The sequence below is a fragment of the Haliaeetus leucocephalus genome, unplaced genomic scaffold (assembly GCF_000737465.1).
Source record: "Haliaeetus leucocephalus isolate CR32 unplaced genomic scaffold, Haliaeetus_leucocephalus-4.0 Scaffold228, whole genome shotgun sequence".
NCBI classification, from domain to species: Eukaryota; Metazoa; Chordata; class Aves; order Accipitriformes; family Accipitridae; genus Haliaeetus; species Haliaeetus leucocephalus.
The window spans coordinates 12,241,420-12,260,330 of NW_010972664.1; the positions used below are offsets into that span (position 1 = coordinate 12,241,420).

At 44.2% G+C, this 18,911-nt stretch overlaps 1 protein-coding gene across 1 annotated transcript in view; it reads right to left on the reverse strand.

The window, feature by feature from the left end:
- Window positions 1-18,911, reverse strand: part of PHLDB2 (pleckstrin homology-like domain, family B, member 2) — a 134,673-nt gene that overhangs the window by 49,536 nt on the left and 66,226 nt on the right. Inside the window, exons 2-3 of the mRNA XM_010567301.1 lie at window positions 10,212-10,321; window positions 5,585-6,933 (exon numbers count right to left, since the gene is read on the reverse strand). Coding sequence (XP_010565603.1) covers window positions 5,585-6,933; window positions 10,212-10,260 — 1,398 coding nt within the window. The 5' untranslated portion in view covers window positions 10,261-10,321. The remainder of the gene's footprint in view (window positions 1-5,584; window positions 6,934-10,211; window positions 10,322-18,911) is intronic.

Below are 18,911 nucleotides of genomic sequence, written 5' to 3' on the forward strand. Positions count from 1 at the left end.
TAAGTTCTGTAAATGAGAACAGTTCTCCTGAAATTGATTTCTTCCTGGCACATAATGTTCATTTGCATAAAACATATAGCTGCAAAAATTAAGTATATGTAACCCACACTTTGGATTATTAAAGATCTCACAGAAACGTTTTGAAACACAATTAAAACTGAATGTTCCTGAAAATTTACTGAGTTGTCAGTATTAGTTATGTTGGGGGGGGGGGGTTATCCTATTATAGGGCACTTGTTCCTATACCATACTAAATTGATGTTAAGTAGCTATTCTGTAACACTACAGAGACTGTCAAATGCTAGTGGTGGGAAAAATTACCTTGATCCAGCCTTTGTCTACTTGGCTGGGGTTTCTGTAAGAGGTAAGTCACTTACACTTTTACATACAGCTTGGGTACTTTATGTTTAAAGGGTCTATAAAAAGACAGAGTGCCAATATAAATTTATAAAACATGCATATGAAGTTTTTCCAAGCTGTATGGAAGATTTACATAAGCTCTATTAACCATAATTTTAAAGCAGTATCACCTTGAAAATTCCAAAATATTTTCATTTCATTTTCCTCTCGCATGAACACATCTTACTAAATTGTAATGCATCAGTGCAAACCAGGCACAGAGATATTCTGTATTATTTCCTACCTGCTGAATAAACTTAATGAAATTCAATACTTCTCTGACTGTGAAAAAGTGGACAATGGAATAAGCTCCTTGAAATTTATTATTGATCGTTCAGGCATCGGTCATATAAGCTGAAATCTCTCCCAGAACAATTCCTGCATCTAGTAAAACTTCATTAACAAGCATCGTACAACATCCATACAGACAGCTGGACTATGCAAGGTACCACGCAGATACTACACATGTAATTTTTAAGCACCTACCACCATCTAGAGGAAATACATTGTACTGCCTAAAATCTAGCTGTAGAAAAAATCAAGTTCAGTGCTATTCAAATGAGCAGGTACCAAGAAGGGGCAGGCAACTCAGGAGGACTACGAGGATGTTGTAAGGTTATGCAAGAAGAAAATTAGAAGGGCCAAAGCCCAACTAGAGCTTAATCTGGCTACTGCCGTAAAAGACATGAAAAATGTTTCTATAAATACATTAGCAACAAAAGGAAGGCTAAGGAGAATCTCCATCCTTTATTGGATGGAGGGGGAAACACAGTGACAAAGGATGAGGAAAAAGCTGAGGTACTGAATGCCGCCTTCGCCTCAGTCTTTAATAGTACGACCAGTTGTTCTCAAGGTACCCAGCCCCCTGAGCTGGAAGACAGAGACAGGGAGCAGAATGAAGCCCCCACAATCCAAGGGGAAATGATTAGTGACCTGCTACACCACTTAGACACACACAAGTCTATGGGGACACCAAGTTGGGCGGGAGTGTGGATCTGCTCGAAGGTAGGAAGGCTCTACAGAGGGATCTGGACAGGCCGGATCCACGGGCTGAGGCCAACTGTATGGGGTTCAACAAGGCCAAGTGCCGGGTCCTGCACTTGGGTCACGGCAACCCCATGGAGCGCTACAGGCTTGGGGAAGAGTGGCTGGAAAGCTGCCCAGCAGAGAAAGACCTGGGGGTGCTGGTTGACAGCCGGCTGAATATGAGCCAGCAGTGTGCCCAGGTGGCCAAGAAGGCCAACGGCATCCTGGCCTGTATCAGAAATAGTGTGGCCAGCAGGAGCAGGGAGGTGGTTGTCCCCCTGTACTGGGCACTGGTGAGGCCGCACCTCGAGTCCTGTGTTCAGTTTTGGGCCCCTCACTGCAGGAAAGACATTGGGGTGCTGGAGTGTGTCCAGAGAAGGGCAACCAAGTTGGTGAGGGGCCTGGAGCACAAGTCTGATGAGGAGCGGCTGAGGGAGCTGGGGCTGTTTAGCCTGGAGAAGAGGAGGCTGAGGGGAGACCTTATCGCTCTCTACAATTGCCTGAAGGGGGGTTGTAGTGAGGTGGGTGCTGGTCTCTTCTGCCAGGTGGCTGGAGACAGGACAAAACGAAATGACCTCAAGTTACGGCACGGGAGGTTTAGATTGGATATTAGGAAAAATTTCTTCACCGGAAGGGTTGTCCAGCATTGGAACAGGCTGCCCAGGGAAGTGGTTGAGTCACCATCCCTGGAGGTATTTAAAAGATATGTAGATGTGGTGTTCAGGGACGTGGTTTAGTGGTGGACTTGGCAGTGCTAGGTTAACGGTTGGACTTGATGATCTTAAAGGTCTTTTCCAGCCTAAACGATTCTATGATCTAGAAAAACAGATGGCCTTAATATCTACCCGACTATGTCGTCTGTGCTGTTCCACCCCCGACCTCCCCCTGGACTGAAGAGAAAGATTGCCTTTCAGTTCCAGCAACTACCAAAGTTGGGCTTTTATCTCAGAGTGAGATTTCCTCTTTAAAAAAAATAAATAAAATTCAATAGCCAACTGAATCTCACTGAATATCCTTGGCTCACAGTGATAAATTTTTTCCTTGTTTATAAGGCTCCTGGGCTAGCTTCAGCAATAGCTAACCCTGACTTCTACTTGCGTAAAGCTTGTATAAACATCCCTATGCCAAGATGCAGTCTCTGGTCAGCTGGGCTGGAGAGGAAGCAGAAGCAGATTGTGACCCACCAGCCTGCAACCTAGTGCCATCCCACCTGCTCCCACAGCCCACCAGTCCCCAGTGCCAGCAACGGGAACTCCGGTTCCTCCCGCTCCTCAGGTCGCAGAGGAACAGGCTGGCAAAACAGAAGTGGCACCAGTCTTCAGCTAGTTTGGGTGAACCCAGCCGTGAAAGGCAAATCAAAAGAGACAAGGAGAAACACCAAATCCTACACAAGTACATACATGTCTTTTCTGTTTGGTGCATGGGAACAAATTAAAACTCAGACATATAAATAATTAAAAAAAAAAAAAACTGCAATGCTTATTTTCGCTATTTGTACCATTTTTTTTTTAATTGTCTGTTTATTTCTTTGGGCAATGACAGCAGATCATTTTGTTTCATACACAGGCCGTAGCAGCGGCTCAAAATGCAAACTTCCAGAGGAGCCTCTGTCACTTAAAAAGCAAACTAGGCACAAGTAAAACTCATAGAATAATTTATATGGAAAAGAAAAGAAAAAAAAGTGGAAGTAAATACAGGAGACCAAGGACAGATACTAAGTCAGATTACAATGTCTGCATAGATTTTACTAAAAAGAAGTCCAGAAGTTAATAGCAGCTATCAAATGCAATACCCTAAAACTGCTCTGTGCCACCAGGATAGATACAGGGGCAGTGCTGGTGCAAAGATGCTCTCCACTTCATATCTGGGCCATAGAGCAGTCTAATCCTCTAAAAAGGAGGCTTATGTTTCTGATGAAGTTCTCTAAGTGGTCCTACATTTTTCTTCCGCCTACCTTGCTTCAAAAACACAGTATGAAAAGAGTGTCCCTTGTGCACGGAGGGACTACGTCTCCCTTTCTATTTACCTACCAGCACTCAATCTGAGCTTTTCCTTAGCACTGAAAACCCAAAGAACGCAGTTTTGCTATCCATGGGTGCTTGTTTAGTTGGGTTTTTTTATTCACACCTTCCCCCACCCCCAAAAATAGAAAGACCTGCGCAGACCTGGATCTCTAACCTTTGTCCAACTCACGGTACACAAGGTCAGACAAAACTGTTCTTTGGAAGCTCAGGCTGCATATATAAATACCCTGTTTGGATAGACCCATGACTAGATCCACACAGAAGGACAAAAAGAACACAAAACCAAAACAGGACAGGCCCTTATGTACAAAGAGCTGATGTGTGGATTTTTTATTTTTTTTTTAACATATTCCTTCTTCTCAGAGATCTAAAAAACTATTTATGGCATTTTTCAGAATCTCAAATCATTGGAAGGAGGCAGTCTCCTGATACTCAACATTTCCACCAGGTAGCTCTAACAAGGGAAAAAAAAAAAAATATCGAGTGAGATCCTGAACAGAAGATGAACTCAAGCAAGAGGAAGTTCCTTCATGTTCAAATTAGGTGCAACACACAAAGCATCATCTTTTTTCAAAAACTTTAACATGGTCAGAAAAACAGTACACAAATTCTCTTTTTCATGAATCAGGACTTGAAGGAAGTATTGTCTGGCAAGAAAAGAAATTGTGTGTGTGTAGAAATGTAGTCATTACATCCAAATATAAAACCAGAACAATTTTTAGCATTACTGATTACTGAAACAACCCCATATCTTCCATCCCTCACCACAAAAAAAACAAAACCCAAACCCAAAAAGCTGTTCTCTTTGAAATATAAACACGCTCTACTACGTTGTCTTTTATGACTGATTATCTCAGGTTTTACAGCATGACTGTCTGGAAAACCCTCTGATAAGACGCAAACGCCACTTTGCACACACAAAACACCAGGACTAGGGAGAACGGAGATTTCCAAAAGGAGTGGAGGAACGGCAGGCAGAGACAGCAAGAAGAGAGAGAAATAACCCGCCAGCATTTCTGCTGACGCTTCCCACTTTTGCGAGCGTAAAAACCTTTCCTAAGCTGCCCAGTCACCTCCACTGGCAGCTGGCCCTCCTCACCCCAGGGAGCCTGGCCCCTTCTCCCAAGAAGCCACGGCTCCAAGGCGAGCTGGCAGAGGTTTTGGGGGGCAAAGCAGGGCAGGGGCATGCACGCCCTGCCACTGGACTCTACAGCCCTGCCTCTAAGCAGGCAAACCAACCGCCTGTATCCTATAGACTACAGCGCCAAGCGGATTAGGGATGAAAAGGCAGGCTCCTGCCCGCCTAGGTTTCTACATGGATGGTAACATCAGTCCAGTATGAATGCATGTTAATAGGGTCAGAGACTTGTAGCTGCTGAGAAAACTTTTTTCAAAGAAATACTAAGTATCCTTTCAGAGACAGTTTCAATAAGAAACTGCTTCAACCATCTTTGTGTGTTCTGAAGACCTTTTTTTTCCTACCCAAAAGTTGTTTCAGTAATACATAAATTACATTTGACTACCAAGTTTAATCCCGAGCTGAAGCAGTGTGCACTGCTTTACATTGAATAGAGACAAAGAGAGAAACTCTGTCCCACTCTGCTACTCTCCATTTTGGAAGGGGGAGAAGCAAGGAGACCCATATTTTAATGAAAATACTCAGAACCACAACCAAGCAGAGAAAGCTCTGATGATGGATGTTGAACCCACACCAATGTATACCTGACTCCACAGCACACACAGCTTATAGCAGTCTCAATTTTTTTACCCACTTACCCACAAAACAGTGCCATCATCTAAAACAAGAAGTGCTGGATCCCTGCAGTGCAATTTGTGGGTTTTATGTATGTAGACATTTTAACAGAGCCCGCAGGATGACTGAAGGCAATTTACATGGGTTCCAACATTTTTTTAGGATGGCTGAATGGTACTGTCCACCCGAGCTGTTACAGCAGCACGCTATTTAAGCATTACCTTCACAGACTGCAATAATAGAAGGCACGTGAAACAGGTAACATTTGAATTTCAAAACATGGCAGCTTATGCTTTGCTGTACCCTCCTGATGGCTAGATCTGGGATGGACATACCGCAAATGCTAACCACCAAGAAAAACTAAAGGAAGAGAAAAAATTACCAGCCGTTCCATCTCCTGCTCCCTAAGCCGCTCTTCCCTCTGCCTCCTGTGATAGTCCATGAGGTCTTCTCTTCCTGAAATGGAGCTAATGCTGTTCTTCCGCTCTCGCATGGACGTTTGCAGTGAGTTTGGCGTCTGTCTGTAACTTTCCAGATCTGGGTCGTCAAGTTCCATGGAACTGGTGGAAAGGTTTCTTCGGACAGAGAAAGACCTGTCAAAATCCACTGGGGAGAAAGAACTACTAGGACTTGTTCCTGAGAGTCCAAGTCTATCGAAATCATCGGAAAGATATGGGGAAGAAGGTGCCAAAAGCATCTTTTTAGCAATTCGAGGGCTTGCAGGAACACTAAGAGTTGAACTGACGTAGGGATTATTCCCAGAGACAGAGTTGGCATGTGGTGAAACCCCTGAGCTGCAAGAAGAAAAATTCAGGTAATTATCAGCATCTAAAGCATTCTGAGGTAGATCTTTTTCTCCGATTTTTTTCCTTTTAGTATTACCCAGAGAGCTTCTGGGAGGCAAACTTAATGGCACCAGCTGGCTTTCTGTTGATTTATAAAGTCTGGGTAGGGAACGACTGTACATTCCCATATGACTTAGAGATCCACCAGAGTATTTCCTAGGCCGTGAACCCAGAGTGTCCATCACCACATCCTTGTGCTTAACTGGTTTTATGTGAAGGGCCAGGCTGTCTTCAATATTCATCCTCCTGCCCTGCTTTGGGCTAGAAGGCATGCTGGCCGCCCCCGAATTGCTAGCAGGTGAAAGCATCAGTTCGTTCCCCGAGCTTCCATTCCACATTGTCAGAAGAGAGCCCGAGATCTTCTTTGTCTCCAGCATTCCTGGGAAGTAGACGTTGTCATACGATTTGTTTTTCTGACTGTACTTTGAGTAGTGAAACTTATCCATGTGTCCAAGGGATTTTTCATTTTCTCTGCCGGTATGAATATCAAAGTCTGTCCTTCCTAAACTGTACCCGCTGAGGGATGGAGACGTGCCTGATACAGAACCCAAATGCTTTACAGAGGTGCTTTTATCTGGAAGATATGGGCTTTCACAGGGGAACTGCTTGCCTCCTTGAATTTTGGTAATAGAGTGTGTATTTTTAACACTGGAGGAAGGATTAGGTTTAACTGGCATAGGTTGTGAAAGGGTTAAATACGAGCCAGCATAGTCCCCGTTTGTTTTAAATTTGAGACTTGATGAATATTTCTTCGGGTTGAGGTTTTCCATAATATCCTGGAGGCCATTTTCAAGGGAATTTGCCACAGAACCCTTTCCCAAACTAGCATTTTGTAATTCCATCTGGTTTTGTGTGTGGCTATACTCTGCCATAATCTTACTGGAATCTGTAAGGAAGAGAAAACAAGAAAAAAAAGTTTTTAGCAAGTAAGCAGCCTCTTGCATGTGCATGCCTGCACATTAACTTGAAAAGAACATATTTTGTAATAATTACTGTGCTTGTAATAAATGTGGGTAGAGGGATATCGCCAAATTCATCCTACAAATCAGCAACACAGTTGGAAAGAGGCTAGACCCTTTCTTTGGTGTCCTATCCATTGCATGATTCTATGGCTCAGCCTTTATAATCCTGAGCCTCCTAAGATGTCCATGAAGTAAGGAAGCATTAGTGTCCTGATGTTTTACAGCTGAGGAACTGAGGTGCAGGGAGAAGATGCAAAGCAGACAGCAAGGTAAGGAACTGAGCGCAGGTCTCCCAGGGCTCAGGATACAGAACATAGGATACTGCTCTGGACCACCTCTTCTTTTAACCTGTGCAGCTAGTGCATCCAAGCCCCAGTACACTAAATGAGCTCAATTCAAATTTGTCACCTTTCTGCTTACTCTGTGAATTGTCATGCAAAGCTTCATGGAAAAGTACAAAACGGAGGCCCTTTTTTCAAGGTGTTTCAGCTCAGTGCTCTTAAAATACAAAGCTGTAACTACATCTGCAAAGGGCACTTTAGTGAAAAGATAGTCTTAAGAAGTATAATGCTAAGCTCCATGACTTCATTCAAAACAACAACAAAAACACATGACCATTAAAGACACTGACGGGGTTTAAGGTTCCAGGTCCCGACGCTTGTTCAGAATTATCATTTATATTCTGGAAGAGGACACCGACCGAAAAAGCCTTTGCTGTGGTGGATGTTACTGTTCAACAACGTGTCAAGCTCCAGCCTACAGTTCTGAGCCCCAGTTTGCCGAAAGCAACGAAAGAAATTCAGCTCCTGACAGTGTCAGTCACTGCCAGAGATAAACAGGACCCCCAGCAGGCCACACTTAGACCTCAGCTGATGTAGAAATGGCACCATTAACATTTACAGCAGCTCCTTGGATGTGCTAGGCTGTGCTTTGAGTTAATAAAGCACTCTTCAGTGTCAGTTCCTGCAGTGCCAGTGAGTATTGCTTCTGAAAATAAGGGTAATTTCTGGGATTTACTCTTGACTCAGTCACATTTCACCTGTGACTTCAGCCACCTCATGAGAAACCTAATTTCAGCTTGTCACTCGGCAGGAAAACCTAACATCCAAATGTGTTAAGTGCCTTTAAAATCCTTAGCGGCAATACTTTAATCCTCTTCCAAGTACCACTTCAGACAATTATATGAACTTAGACACAAAATGGATTCCCACCCCCCACCAGAGCTTATACGATCTGGTTTCATCGAGGACCGCTAAGTTCAGCTATCTAGTCAAAGGTGGCAATACATTCTTTGAGCAGGTCCTCATTTCTGGGACCTTCCTTGCTAACAAGGCAAAAAACCCTGGAATTCATTACTGTCCAGGGCATCATTCAATAGACCTCTGTTGCACAGGCTTCCTCCACGCAAACTGTGGTAAGTCTAAGTGCATAACAAGACATTCTCCTCAATTCTTAAGGAACAAACCCATAAGTTTAAGAACAAAGGTAACCATCATTAATTATGTAATTGAATAGGCAGAAGATAAATAGGAGGCAGCATCGGGGGGAGGGGGAGACCAAAAAAAAAAAAAAAGAAAAAAGAAAAAACCAAACCCCACCAAAACCCAAACACCGTCTTGAGCATAGTGGACCTGGCTAAGCATGTGTTAAACACAAGCTCTGGTAGTCTCCAAAAACATTAACTTGCAGCTTCAAAACCAAGCCTCAGGTTTACTACTACACAGAATTTAATATTTTTATTCTGACTGATTTTTTTTCCTGTAGTTTTAACATGTTTGTTATAATGATACAACTAAGTTGCCTTTGAACCAGTAAGTTCACAGAACTCTGTCAGACCATCACCACTGAGCAGTGAAACTGCAGTTTCTTATAATTTGACATTTTTCTTGACATTTTTTAGCTATTTTTCACAATTTTTGATCAACAGCAATGATGAAGTCCAAATGAACAAAAGCAGGAACGTGACACACGTTCAACAGAACTCTTGTCGGGACAAGACAAAATCATCTGGAAAAGATCAAGCATTCATCATATTAGTGGTGTTATAAGGAAGAAGAACAAGATTTAAAAGTTATTTAAGAGCACAGATATAAAGCACAATGTGTACGCCTTGTATATGTAACTTTCCATTGTGGAACGGAACCTTATTTCCATCCTCGTCTCTCCTTCTCCTTCCCTCTTCCAAACCTCTCTTAAAATTGAAAGCTAATCTCATATCAAAATTGCACCATCCAAATCATAACTTGAATACAGCTGAAGTTCAAATGTTTTTGCATAAATTCCACTGGCTCCCATACAAACAGCTTAGCAGACACATTAATGGGACATTAATAATTGCTTATTACTCCCTTGTAACACCAGCAGGGCACATGTAATCCTACAAAGACTGGATGCTTTTGCCAAAAAACAAGTTAGCTCACGGAAACTTTCAGGCCTGTTCACCACAGCAATGAAGCGTTCATTGTACTTGAAATCCAAGCAAGTACAGTAAGAGTAAGAAAAGGTCACGATACCTTCATGTAGCCACTCGGATTCAACTTTTCTCTACCATACCTTATGCCAGTTCTGCGTTTTTGGTTCCAGCACCACAGTGCCCGCAATCATACGGTTAAATCCCAACTGGACGACAGCACGTGTTTAGCTGAACCATAGCTGCTTCCCACAAACCAGATCGTGTTTGTTTTGTTTATTTTTAGGGTAATGTTTGGGATGAGACTTTACAAATGTGCCAGGATGCATTACACATCCTGGCTGACGCTGCCTTCACATGCAGCTATAGGGACTGAGGCTGGGAGCTCCGGCACGTGGCGTGTCCTAAACCCATCCTGCATCCAGGTCAGCCCCAGCTTTCGCTTAGTAAGGCTCCTCTGTTTAGCAAAGTATTTGCTGCCTGGAGCTATACAGAAGGAAATTCTTCCATTTTTTTTAATTTTCTTTCTTTTCGCCTCATTCCTTTTCTTCCATTCCGGAGTTGTTTAGCTGGGGGTCACCGATAGGCATTAAACTGATGGGGGAGGGTTGGCTGTCTGCAGCATATCCAGCTGTGGCCTTATTTTGGCTGGTAAATGGAGTTAGACACAGAATAAGAACAAAGCGCTGATCTTATCTATGTGTCAGGAGAATTAAAGGACCAAAATCAATAACAAATTCTAGAAGATCTCAGTACATTTACAAACAAACTTCATTTTTATTAATTGATTACCTGATCCAACATTCTGAAAGGAGGAGAGGTTACTTCTGTTTGGCATCATATTCGTCTTCCACAGGATGGTTAACACAACGCTAATTTGAGTGAACCAGATAAATTTTGACCTGCAAATAAAGTAACAAAAGAAAAAAATGTTGTGTTAAGAAGTGTATTCTGAGAATATTTTTTAAGTGTATAGTATAGAGCATAATTGGGTTTTCTTATGGTAAAATTTCCAGAGACAACTCAAACAGAAATACGTTAAAAGATATTTGGAAAGAACACTCCATGTTTAATGTGGAGACTATGGAAAAAAAACTGTTTGCAGTTGTTTTATAAGCTTAAAAGTCCATATAATTTGATTTGATAATCAGCTATTATCTAAGATCTTGACTCTGTGCAGGCAGTTACTAGTCACAGCTCCCGAGTTTTGTCTGTGATCCTGTGGCTTGCTTAAGAAATCATTGCGAGGTTGGACTTTTCTGCTGAAGATTTTATTTTTGAAAGCCCATAGCCCAATTTCAGCCCACACAACACCAGCATCCTGCAATCAGAAAGAAACCTATGCAACAACAGGTATGCGATCCAAAACACAGAAACTGCTTTGGCATGCAACGATTTCCGAGGTTCCAAAGAAGCCAGACCAGGAATGCAGAGATTCTTTAAAGTTTATTAAAAAAAAAATAATAATTTATATGGCTACAAGAGAGACTTGGCTTAAAAGAAAAGTGAAAGTTAAATCCCAGCCACTAAAGACTAAAATTAAATCTAAATCCAAATAGAAGATCTCTAGTGAGCTTCCCTATTAAAAGATTTTTTTTTTTTATACACACATGTTTGTAAAAGGTTGACAAAAAAGCTTTAAAAAAAATCGCATCGAGTGACAAAATTAATGGTGACCATCTGTAGGTCCTCTGGGCTTTAACTCTGGACAAGCAAATAGAAACGCGGCAGAAAAACAAGTGAAGAATGGAGACAGATGTCTGGGCTGTCTAGAGACGAGTCACCTATTTAATTAACCGCAGTCGTCACAGCCGCAACCGTTTCAGGTCTCTGTTGCACAGACTTTTCGCGCCATGCTTTGTCACACTCTTCTTCTGGGAGGACAGCCCTGGGCGAAGGGAGCTGACTGCTAATCCCTGCAGAGGGACGCTCCTTCACCATGACCTCTGGCCTCTCCCTCACCCACGGGGGGCCAGGTCCTGTCCCTCCGCCCTGCTCCCCCAGGAATCCCCCTGCCCTGGTCTCACTTCGCAGTGCCTTTTCTTCCTCTGCAGAGGTCATGTTTCACCCCTAAGGAGAGAGTTTCCACCCCATCGGGCACCTCTCCCCCCCTCACAGTGAGAGGTGGGCTTCACCCTGACAGCCTCCTCCAAGAGCACGCAATCTACCATTCCCCAAAAACGGTGCTGCCCTCCAAGGGGCCAGGGTGAGGAAGGAGACCCTCAGAGCGCCGTACGTACCTCCTAGGGGGGACTCACCCACCCCACCCGCCCTCTCCAGCACCACAGGAGTGGAGTTCTCCAGAGCAGATGGTGGGAAACAGCCTGGACAGCAGATAGCTTTTCAACCCCAGTTTCATGCTCAACAGGTTATTTTGTGGACATAAAACATTCACTGTCCTTTTCACCTTACTGGGTCTTCCACCCCATGGAGAGACTCCTTCCCTAATTCCTTCCAGCTTGCCTCTCATCCTCCAAACTCGAAACCTGTGTAGCATCCCAGGTGCCTTCCTTGCCAGGAGTGGGGCTGGGGGGCTGCCTGCGGACCCCCCGGCAGGGCTGCGGCCAACAGGCACCTCATCCCCGCAAGAGTTAACAGCGGCTCTCCCGCTTGTCGAACTGGCTCTCTGCCTTTTGCCTGCCTACGGAACACGAAGGACTGGGACAGAAATCCTGTTAAAACGGCCACTATGTTGCCGTCTTGGCATATCGCTTGTGTAATCTCTATTAAAAATACTGTACTTCAAGCCCAGAGCTCCCCAGAAAAGAACGAAGAATTTAACTTTTCGGGACATGTTCAGCTTGACACAGAAAACTAGTGACTCTCAACATTTCAGACTGTTCTGTAACAAAAGTATAATTTTATCATCAAACAGAAAACTAAAATAGGGACAACTTGGAATTAAAAGACAGAAGGAAGGGTTCCTTTGAAACAAAGGAAAAGGTATAATTGGATTTCCTGTGTCTCTAACATTGCTGCTTTATGGTTAAAATCATTGGTAAGATCACCAAAAAACCCATCCTTTCTATCTCATAAGATGATGGCTACCACTTAATCAATGTGACAAACATTAAGGAGAGAAGAGCTGAGAGGGAAGGGTTTCTATGTAATTGAAAATTCAATCTTCAGTCCAGCTTGGTGAATACCTGGATTTGCTAATAGCCAAAAGGAAAAATGTCTTTAAGATGGTTTCAGTTCATGTTTGAGAACTCATTACACGTCTCGGACAATGAGAGATCAGAGAAGTCGTCACCTAGCAATAATTGGATTTTGGGGGGGGAAGAACTTTCTAAAACTCTCCACTGTGACCATAAACAAGAAACAATTAATGAATTAATGAGCTAAGCAAATGAACAGCTCAAAATCCACAGTTTATCTGCTCTGATGAAATCATATTCTTTCAGATGAGGGTTATGCAGGGCCTCATCCAACAACCAGCAAGGCTGACTCTCGTTACAGAGCACATGCCACACTCTGTCTCGGCTGGAACGAAGCAAAATGCTTTCATCTGGGATTTATAAAGTCATCTGAAGTGAATGTATACAGCATTACCAATCATGTTTCATCTCTACAGTGCCCAGGCCAAATTAAGTTTTGTTTCACTAACAACCAGAAGAAACAGTGATTCACGACTCAAACAGGCGGCGAGTCAAACAAAGGATTCCGGTTTTAAGATATTATAACACAGGGTGGCTTAACAGCAAAACCTCCTTTCCCTTGGCGTAGGAGCCTAGAGCTACAGCTCAGCCATGCTGCAGGTCCAGCTCTACCCAGTGTTCAGGCCATAGATTTAGGGTCACGTTTTCTCAGCACATAGTTTCTTGCCCCTTCCTTTACTTCTGCCTGGGCTGATACCCACCTCCCTTTAGCAGAGTCTGCTGTGGCACCCACTTTGCTCTTACATTACCAACCAAGTGGGTTGCAGTGCCTCAGGCATTGCTAAAGTGCTCCTTTGGCTGAAAATAAACAGTCAATTTTAAAGAAAGCTATCAAATTTGGCCATCTCTCCTTTAAGGCTTTTCTGCTCTTCATTGTTTCTTCATTTTCAGTTTCTCACAAAACATTACCAGTGGCTCCTGCCAGCTCCTGTCCCCTCTCCTGTCCCTGACACTCCTCTTCAGAAACTCTAGCAGTGTACAGCAACCCATGGAAAACAGATGAAACGCCAAGGGATGAAGAGTGAGGACAAAAACCCATCACTGCCACCATCCACACAACACCATTACACTTTAGTTTGTTCTGAAACAAGAAGGTTTTCAAATGATTAGGGTCTGTTTCAACCGTTCCAATAAAACGCACACTGTTTTGGAAACAAGAAAACCTCTTAAATGTTGACACCCTGAACAAAATTTGGTGAATGACTGCTGATGGCTTTGGTGCCTGGAGATTTAACTTTCCCACGGTTTAGCACACCTACGTGCATAAATGGACTGCTCCATTACCAAGTTGGTTTACCTTTTTCCTGCATAATCAGAGGACAATGTACTTGCTCCTGATTAAATCAAGCCTGGTTTTTTTCCCCAACTTACTTTGCTTATTTACAAACAGAAGTCTTGATAGGCTCAAACTGATGGGAAAGTAAAACTCACCAGGATCTATAGTTTACCTCCAAAAGCAGTTAAGTGTAAATCCATCTTTCCCCAACCCCTTAAAGCCTACTGTTAAACCAAAACAATATATTCACAGAAAGGCACCTGCATAATTTGGTGGAGATTCTGTACCCATAAACCAGTGAATGGACACATCCTTAAGAGAAAGCACAGCCAGCTCGGCCAAAAACTGGGCAACTCCGCAAGGCTGTTATCTAAAGGTCGCCTTAAACATCCTTCTTCATTTCCTCCTCCTCCTCCCCCACAACACAATATACTAGACCCTAATCTACAGCTAATTTCCTGCCAGCACAGCCCTGAAATCTGCTCATTCCCTGGCTTTTCATGATATAGGTCCTGCAATACACTGTTCCCCGCAGTGCAAGTGAGCATAAGGTCTGGTTACAGGCATAGGGTGTTTTAGCTCCCAAAGCTCACAGCTTGGCACCTTCACCAACACTAAAGAAATTAAAAATCAAATATCTGTGAATCAGATTTAACTAAGTCACTCCCTTGTAATCCTGCAGGTTTCCGATGTGGAAAAGGGAGCGGCAGAGGAAGTCGCTCTTACAGCTTATCTCTTCCTCTGAGAAATTATCGTGTTGGATATTGGAGAAGGAGCAGAAAAAGGGCAATGCAACAACAACAGAAAACACCCTAAATAACTTAATTCCCTTCATAAACCACATCTATTTTACTGGAATAACTACCCCAAATACTCAAAAAATTGCACCTAAATATGACATTTTAAATTATTCTGTCCTACTATATAAACATGATTCTCTCCTACTTGATAAGGATCGATGTTGTAGGCACTGTCACATCAACTGCTCTTTCTAGTAGGTGGATGTAATCATTTTAATCAGGTCATGACAACTGACAATTTTAAATGCACATCAAAATGAAAACATTCATTACCATGTAAATACCACAGTTTGGTGAGTACAAATTGAGATTTAATCCATTGACATGAGACGCTGACTGCTGAGTGTGTCCAAACAAAAGTGACAGTGAAAATGTTGAAACTTTATGACTTTTGTGCCATAATAGCTACTCTTACCTGAAATTGAAACTGATTTCAACTTCAATGAATCTAATCTCATTCCTATGCATTTGGTAGCACAGGAGAGTAGACCACCTACTCAAACCGCATTATTTTAGTAGACATCACTGCTGCCTCCTTATTTTGCAGTCACACAAACCACCGTTTCATCTTGACAAGTTCACTGAGAAAAGTTGAGGTGAGAAGGAGAGTTAATTCTTTTCTGCCCAAACAAAAGCCACCAACAGATAGAAATGTATTAGAAGAGATTTCTGTTAAAACAATGAACTCCTTTCTTCATGCAGAAAACCAGGGATGGCATGGGACAACCAACCTCAAGTCATACTCCTCTTCTCTATCTTGGTACCCTTCTGGCAGTTAAGCTTAAAAGTCGGTTATCTGACCCAATGACTGATTCATCCCACGTCAGTAATGACGAGCTCACCGGTATTATTCTGACACTATTTCTTTAACTCCTTTCCTATTGAAAATTTGAGCATGCTCAAAAGATTTGCAAATCGAGACTTAAAAAATTCACACTGACACGGCAAACAGAAAGCTCTGCTGGTAGCTGGTGGACTGTGATTGCTTATATCTCATTGTCCAGACTAACAAAACCCAAAACAAACACCACAGCTGATGTAGTAATAAATGTACATAAATATTCTAGACCAATATAATTCTCACTCCTGAAGCCCAGAAAATGCAGACTTTATTCATCTAAAATTGAAGGAAGGCGGCTGAGTGAAAAACAATTATGAATCCAAATTCATACTGTACAGGAGCAGAAATTCTCACTGTACGAGAGCAGAAAGACCCTAAAGAAAAGTTTCTCCTTTCCCATCCTACCTGACATGATAAACTTGCCTCTAGGATGCCCCTAACAAATTCAATGAGAACTTGCCATACACAGCAGGTAGGTAAGTCCCCCAAAATCTAAGCAGCTAGAAAAACTAATCAGAACAGCTTCAAAGATCATCTACCCCCCCCTTTTTTTTTTTTGCTTTCTTGGATGTCCTTACCATTTTTTTCCCCGTCTATTGCATTTTCCCACTCTCTCATGATCTGCTTTCCTCTGTGCTGATTTCTTTCACTGCCACTTTGTGCCTGTCACTTCCTTTCGTTAATCAGTTCCCTCCAGTGCCCACTTAATCTGACAGTTTCTGTCTCTCTTATTTCATTTGTCCATTTCTCCTCAATTTGCCTCCTTCCTGAGATGCTTGCCCCATATTTCCAAACGTCCCTTCTAGCTCTTTAACGCTTCTTCATTTTCCAGCACTCTCAGGGCAGCGAGCATGCCCCCAGACTAAATGCTTCTCATCACACTTGCTTGGCAAACCACATCGTGACAGCGACAGCTCAAGTGGCGTCCGCCGCGGCTGCTGTGCTACCAAGCCATGGGTCTGCCTGCACAAATACAGGGCAGCCTTTACCTGCAAGTCCCAGGACTGCGTTCCCTCAGGCGAGGAATACAGGTACTATACCTGCAGTTACACCATTTAATATAATTAAGGAAGTTAATTAAAATGGTTCCCTTAAAAACCGATCCCACCTGCATGAGATTTGAGTAAGAAAAAACAAGCCTGGTCACATTTATAGAGTTCATTCCTATATTGCAGTCTCTGGAGGACCTTCTACAGGGGAAAACTCCCCTTGGATTTCCCTGGCATCTTGGATATGCCCCACTGGTCTAAAACAAAGCCTAAATGAACAGCATCTGCTCTGAACACACAAAACAGGGCATCGTCTTGTATCTGTTTAGTTGATTCAATGGGAAGCACTGTTTGCTATACTAGCAGTTACTACACATCAGAATTAACTGTTTAACAACTGAAAATGGAGAGAATACACTCTGCGTGCAGCGAACACAGCATTAATTCCTTCATAAACAATCATCAGCACTTCCCCCCACCCCACCCACTTCCATTATTTAAGCTTTTCTCTGGATCTTCAAGTGGAAAAAGACAGACAAAATCTTCCCATCCAAACCCCTTTAGTCTGTCTGATCCAACTCCAGCCTCAAGGTGGACCTGCAATCTTTACTTCACCCATCCTCTGCTTCCTATCTAAAAACAAAATACTCCAAATTTTTCATGACGGACTTTGTTCCTTCCCAACAAGGGTCAACTGGTGTCTTTGCATACTTGCAAGGAGCTGGTTGCTAATTGTATCTGATAAGCATAGACAGAAACTGATATGGAAAAAAATGGAAAAAATGACTACTCTTCCTGTCCTACTTGCTGCCAAAGATTTCCATTCCCTCAGTAAAAACATGGACACACAAAAGAGTCAATTACACATTTGTCAAAATGGAAGGGAAATAAATTTCTGGTGTGGAAAAGGAACTGTGTAACATGAAGAAAAATGGTACAATTGGCTCTGGAAAGGATACGGTCTTACTATCTGACTGCCCTAAAAGTATCTCTTTCTCTGTTCCCCTCTTAGTTCAGCCTACCCCTCCGCTTGACAGCAAAGGTAGGCACTCTTCCATTTCCTGATTACTTCATCTCCTTTCTCTCCTACATCGCTTCCTTCTGCTGAGGGAAAGCAAGCCCATCCTCGTCCTTTGCGATTCCATTTGGCACTACCATGCCTTACCTCCTCCCATTTCTCTTTCTTTCCCATGTTAATACCTTATCTTTGGGGACCTCATCTATGAGAATGCAGAGAAAGGAAAAATTGAGAAGTTCACCAAATGTGAGAACTTGCAAAACCGCCTCTCTCGTCTCCCTCTTCCCCCAAAGGAGAGGGAACGTGCGGCACAAAGATGAAGTATTCACCGTGTTGTGACTGGCAACACGTCCACCCAGCTGCCCTGGAGATGCAGACGCGCAGGATTCGGGCACGTGCAGAGTCAAGGCGGGTAGACAAGATGACACATTGACAAGACGAGCATTTGGGGGAGAAGGAACCGGTGACAAAAGCCATGTGTTTAAGATCACACAAGCGCTCAGCGGCAGGAGCAGAAAGCCCATCTCTTGAGCCTTTATGTAAGCACAGCCGGTCTGTTTACACTTCTGCACATGGGGAAATTCCTCCGGCAGCTTTGGGGCAGGAGGAGAAGGAGCGGGGACTGTTGGTTTCCAGCCCGTTCCTCCTATTGCTGGCGGGCAGCAGGTAGCTTTCCGAACCGGGCTCTGCGCTCCAAGCCGAATTCACCGCTCCGGCCGTCCCCGGAGCACACCCCGGCCCCGGCTCCACGGGGTGGGGGGGGACTTAGGAGCTCCGAATCCGTCAAGGGAGCCCCAGCCCCAGCCCCTCGATTCCCGCAAGCCAATCAGACGTAATGCCGGATCCCTGTCGCTGAACTCCGGCGATGCCGAGGCGGCATCCATCACCAGCGCAGCCCCGGGAGAAACCCATCCCCGCTGGGCACGGCAGCCTTCGCACAGCCGCAGGAGGCTTTAAAAGCCACCAGCCTAACAAAGAAGCGCGGACAAAGAGCCCCGTCCTGCGTCTTCCCTTCCACCAGGTAGATCCCCGCCGATGGAAAACCAAGCCAAGCCAAGCCCCGCCGTTCCTCCCTTGCCTCCCCGGCCCACGGACGCGCGGGGACGGACGCCCCCGCCGCCCCCCCGGCGCCGGCCGGGGCAGAGGCTTTGTTCGCCGGCGGGGACGCGACAGCGCCCGCCAGCACCGGGGGGAAACACCCGGACAAAGAGGGAGAGGCGGCCGGCGCCGAAGGGGGCGCGGGGGGACCCCCGTCCCTTTTAGCTGCAGGGTCTCCGCCGAGCCGGGCGGCAAGGGGGGGTGAGACCCCGCCGCCCCCACCCGTCAGAAACGCGAGTGGGCCGGGAGCGTGGGGCGTGTGCTGGCACAAACTCCCCCAAAAGTACCCCAAAACCGGGGACAGCCGCGCGC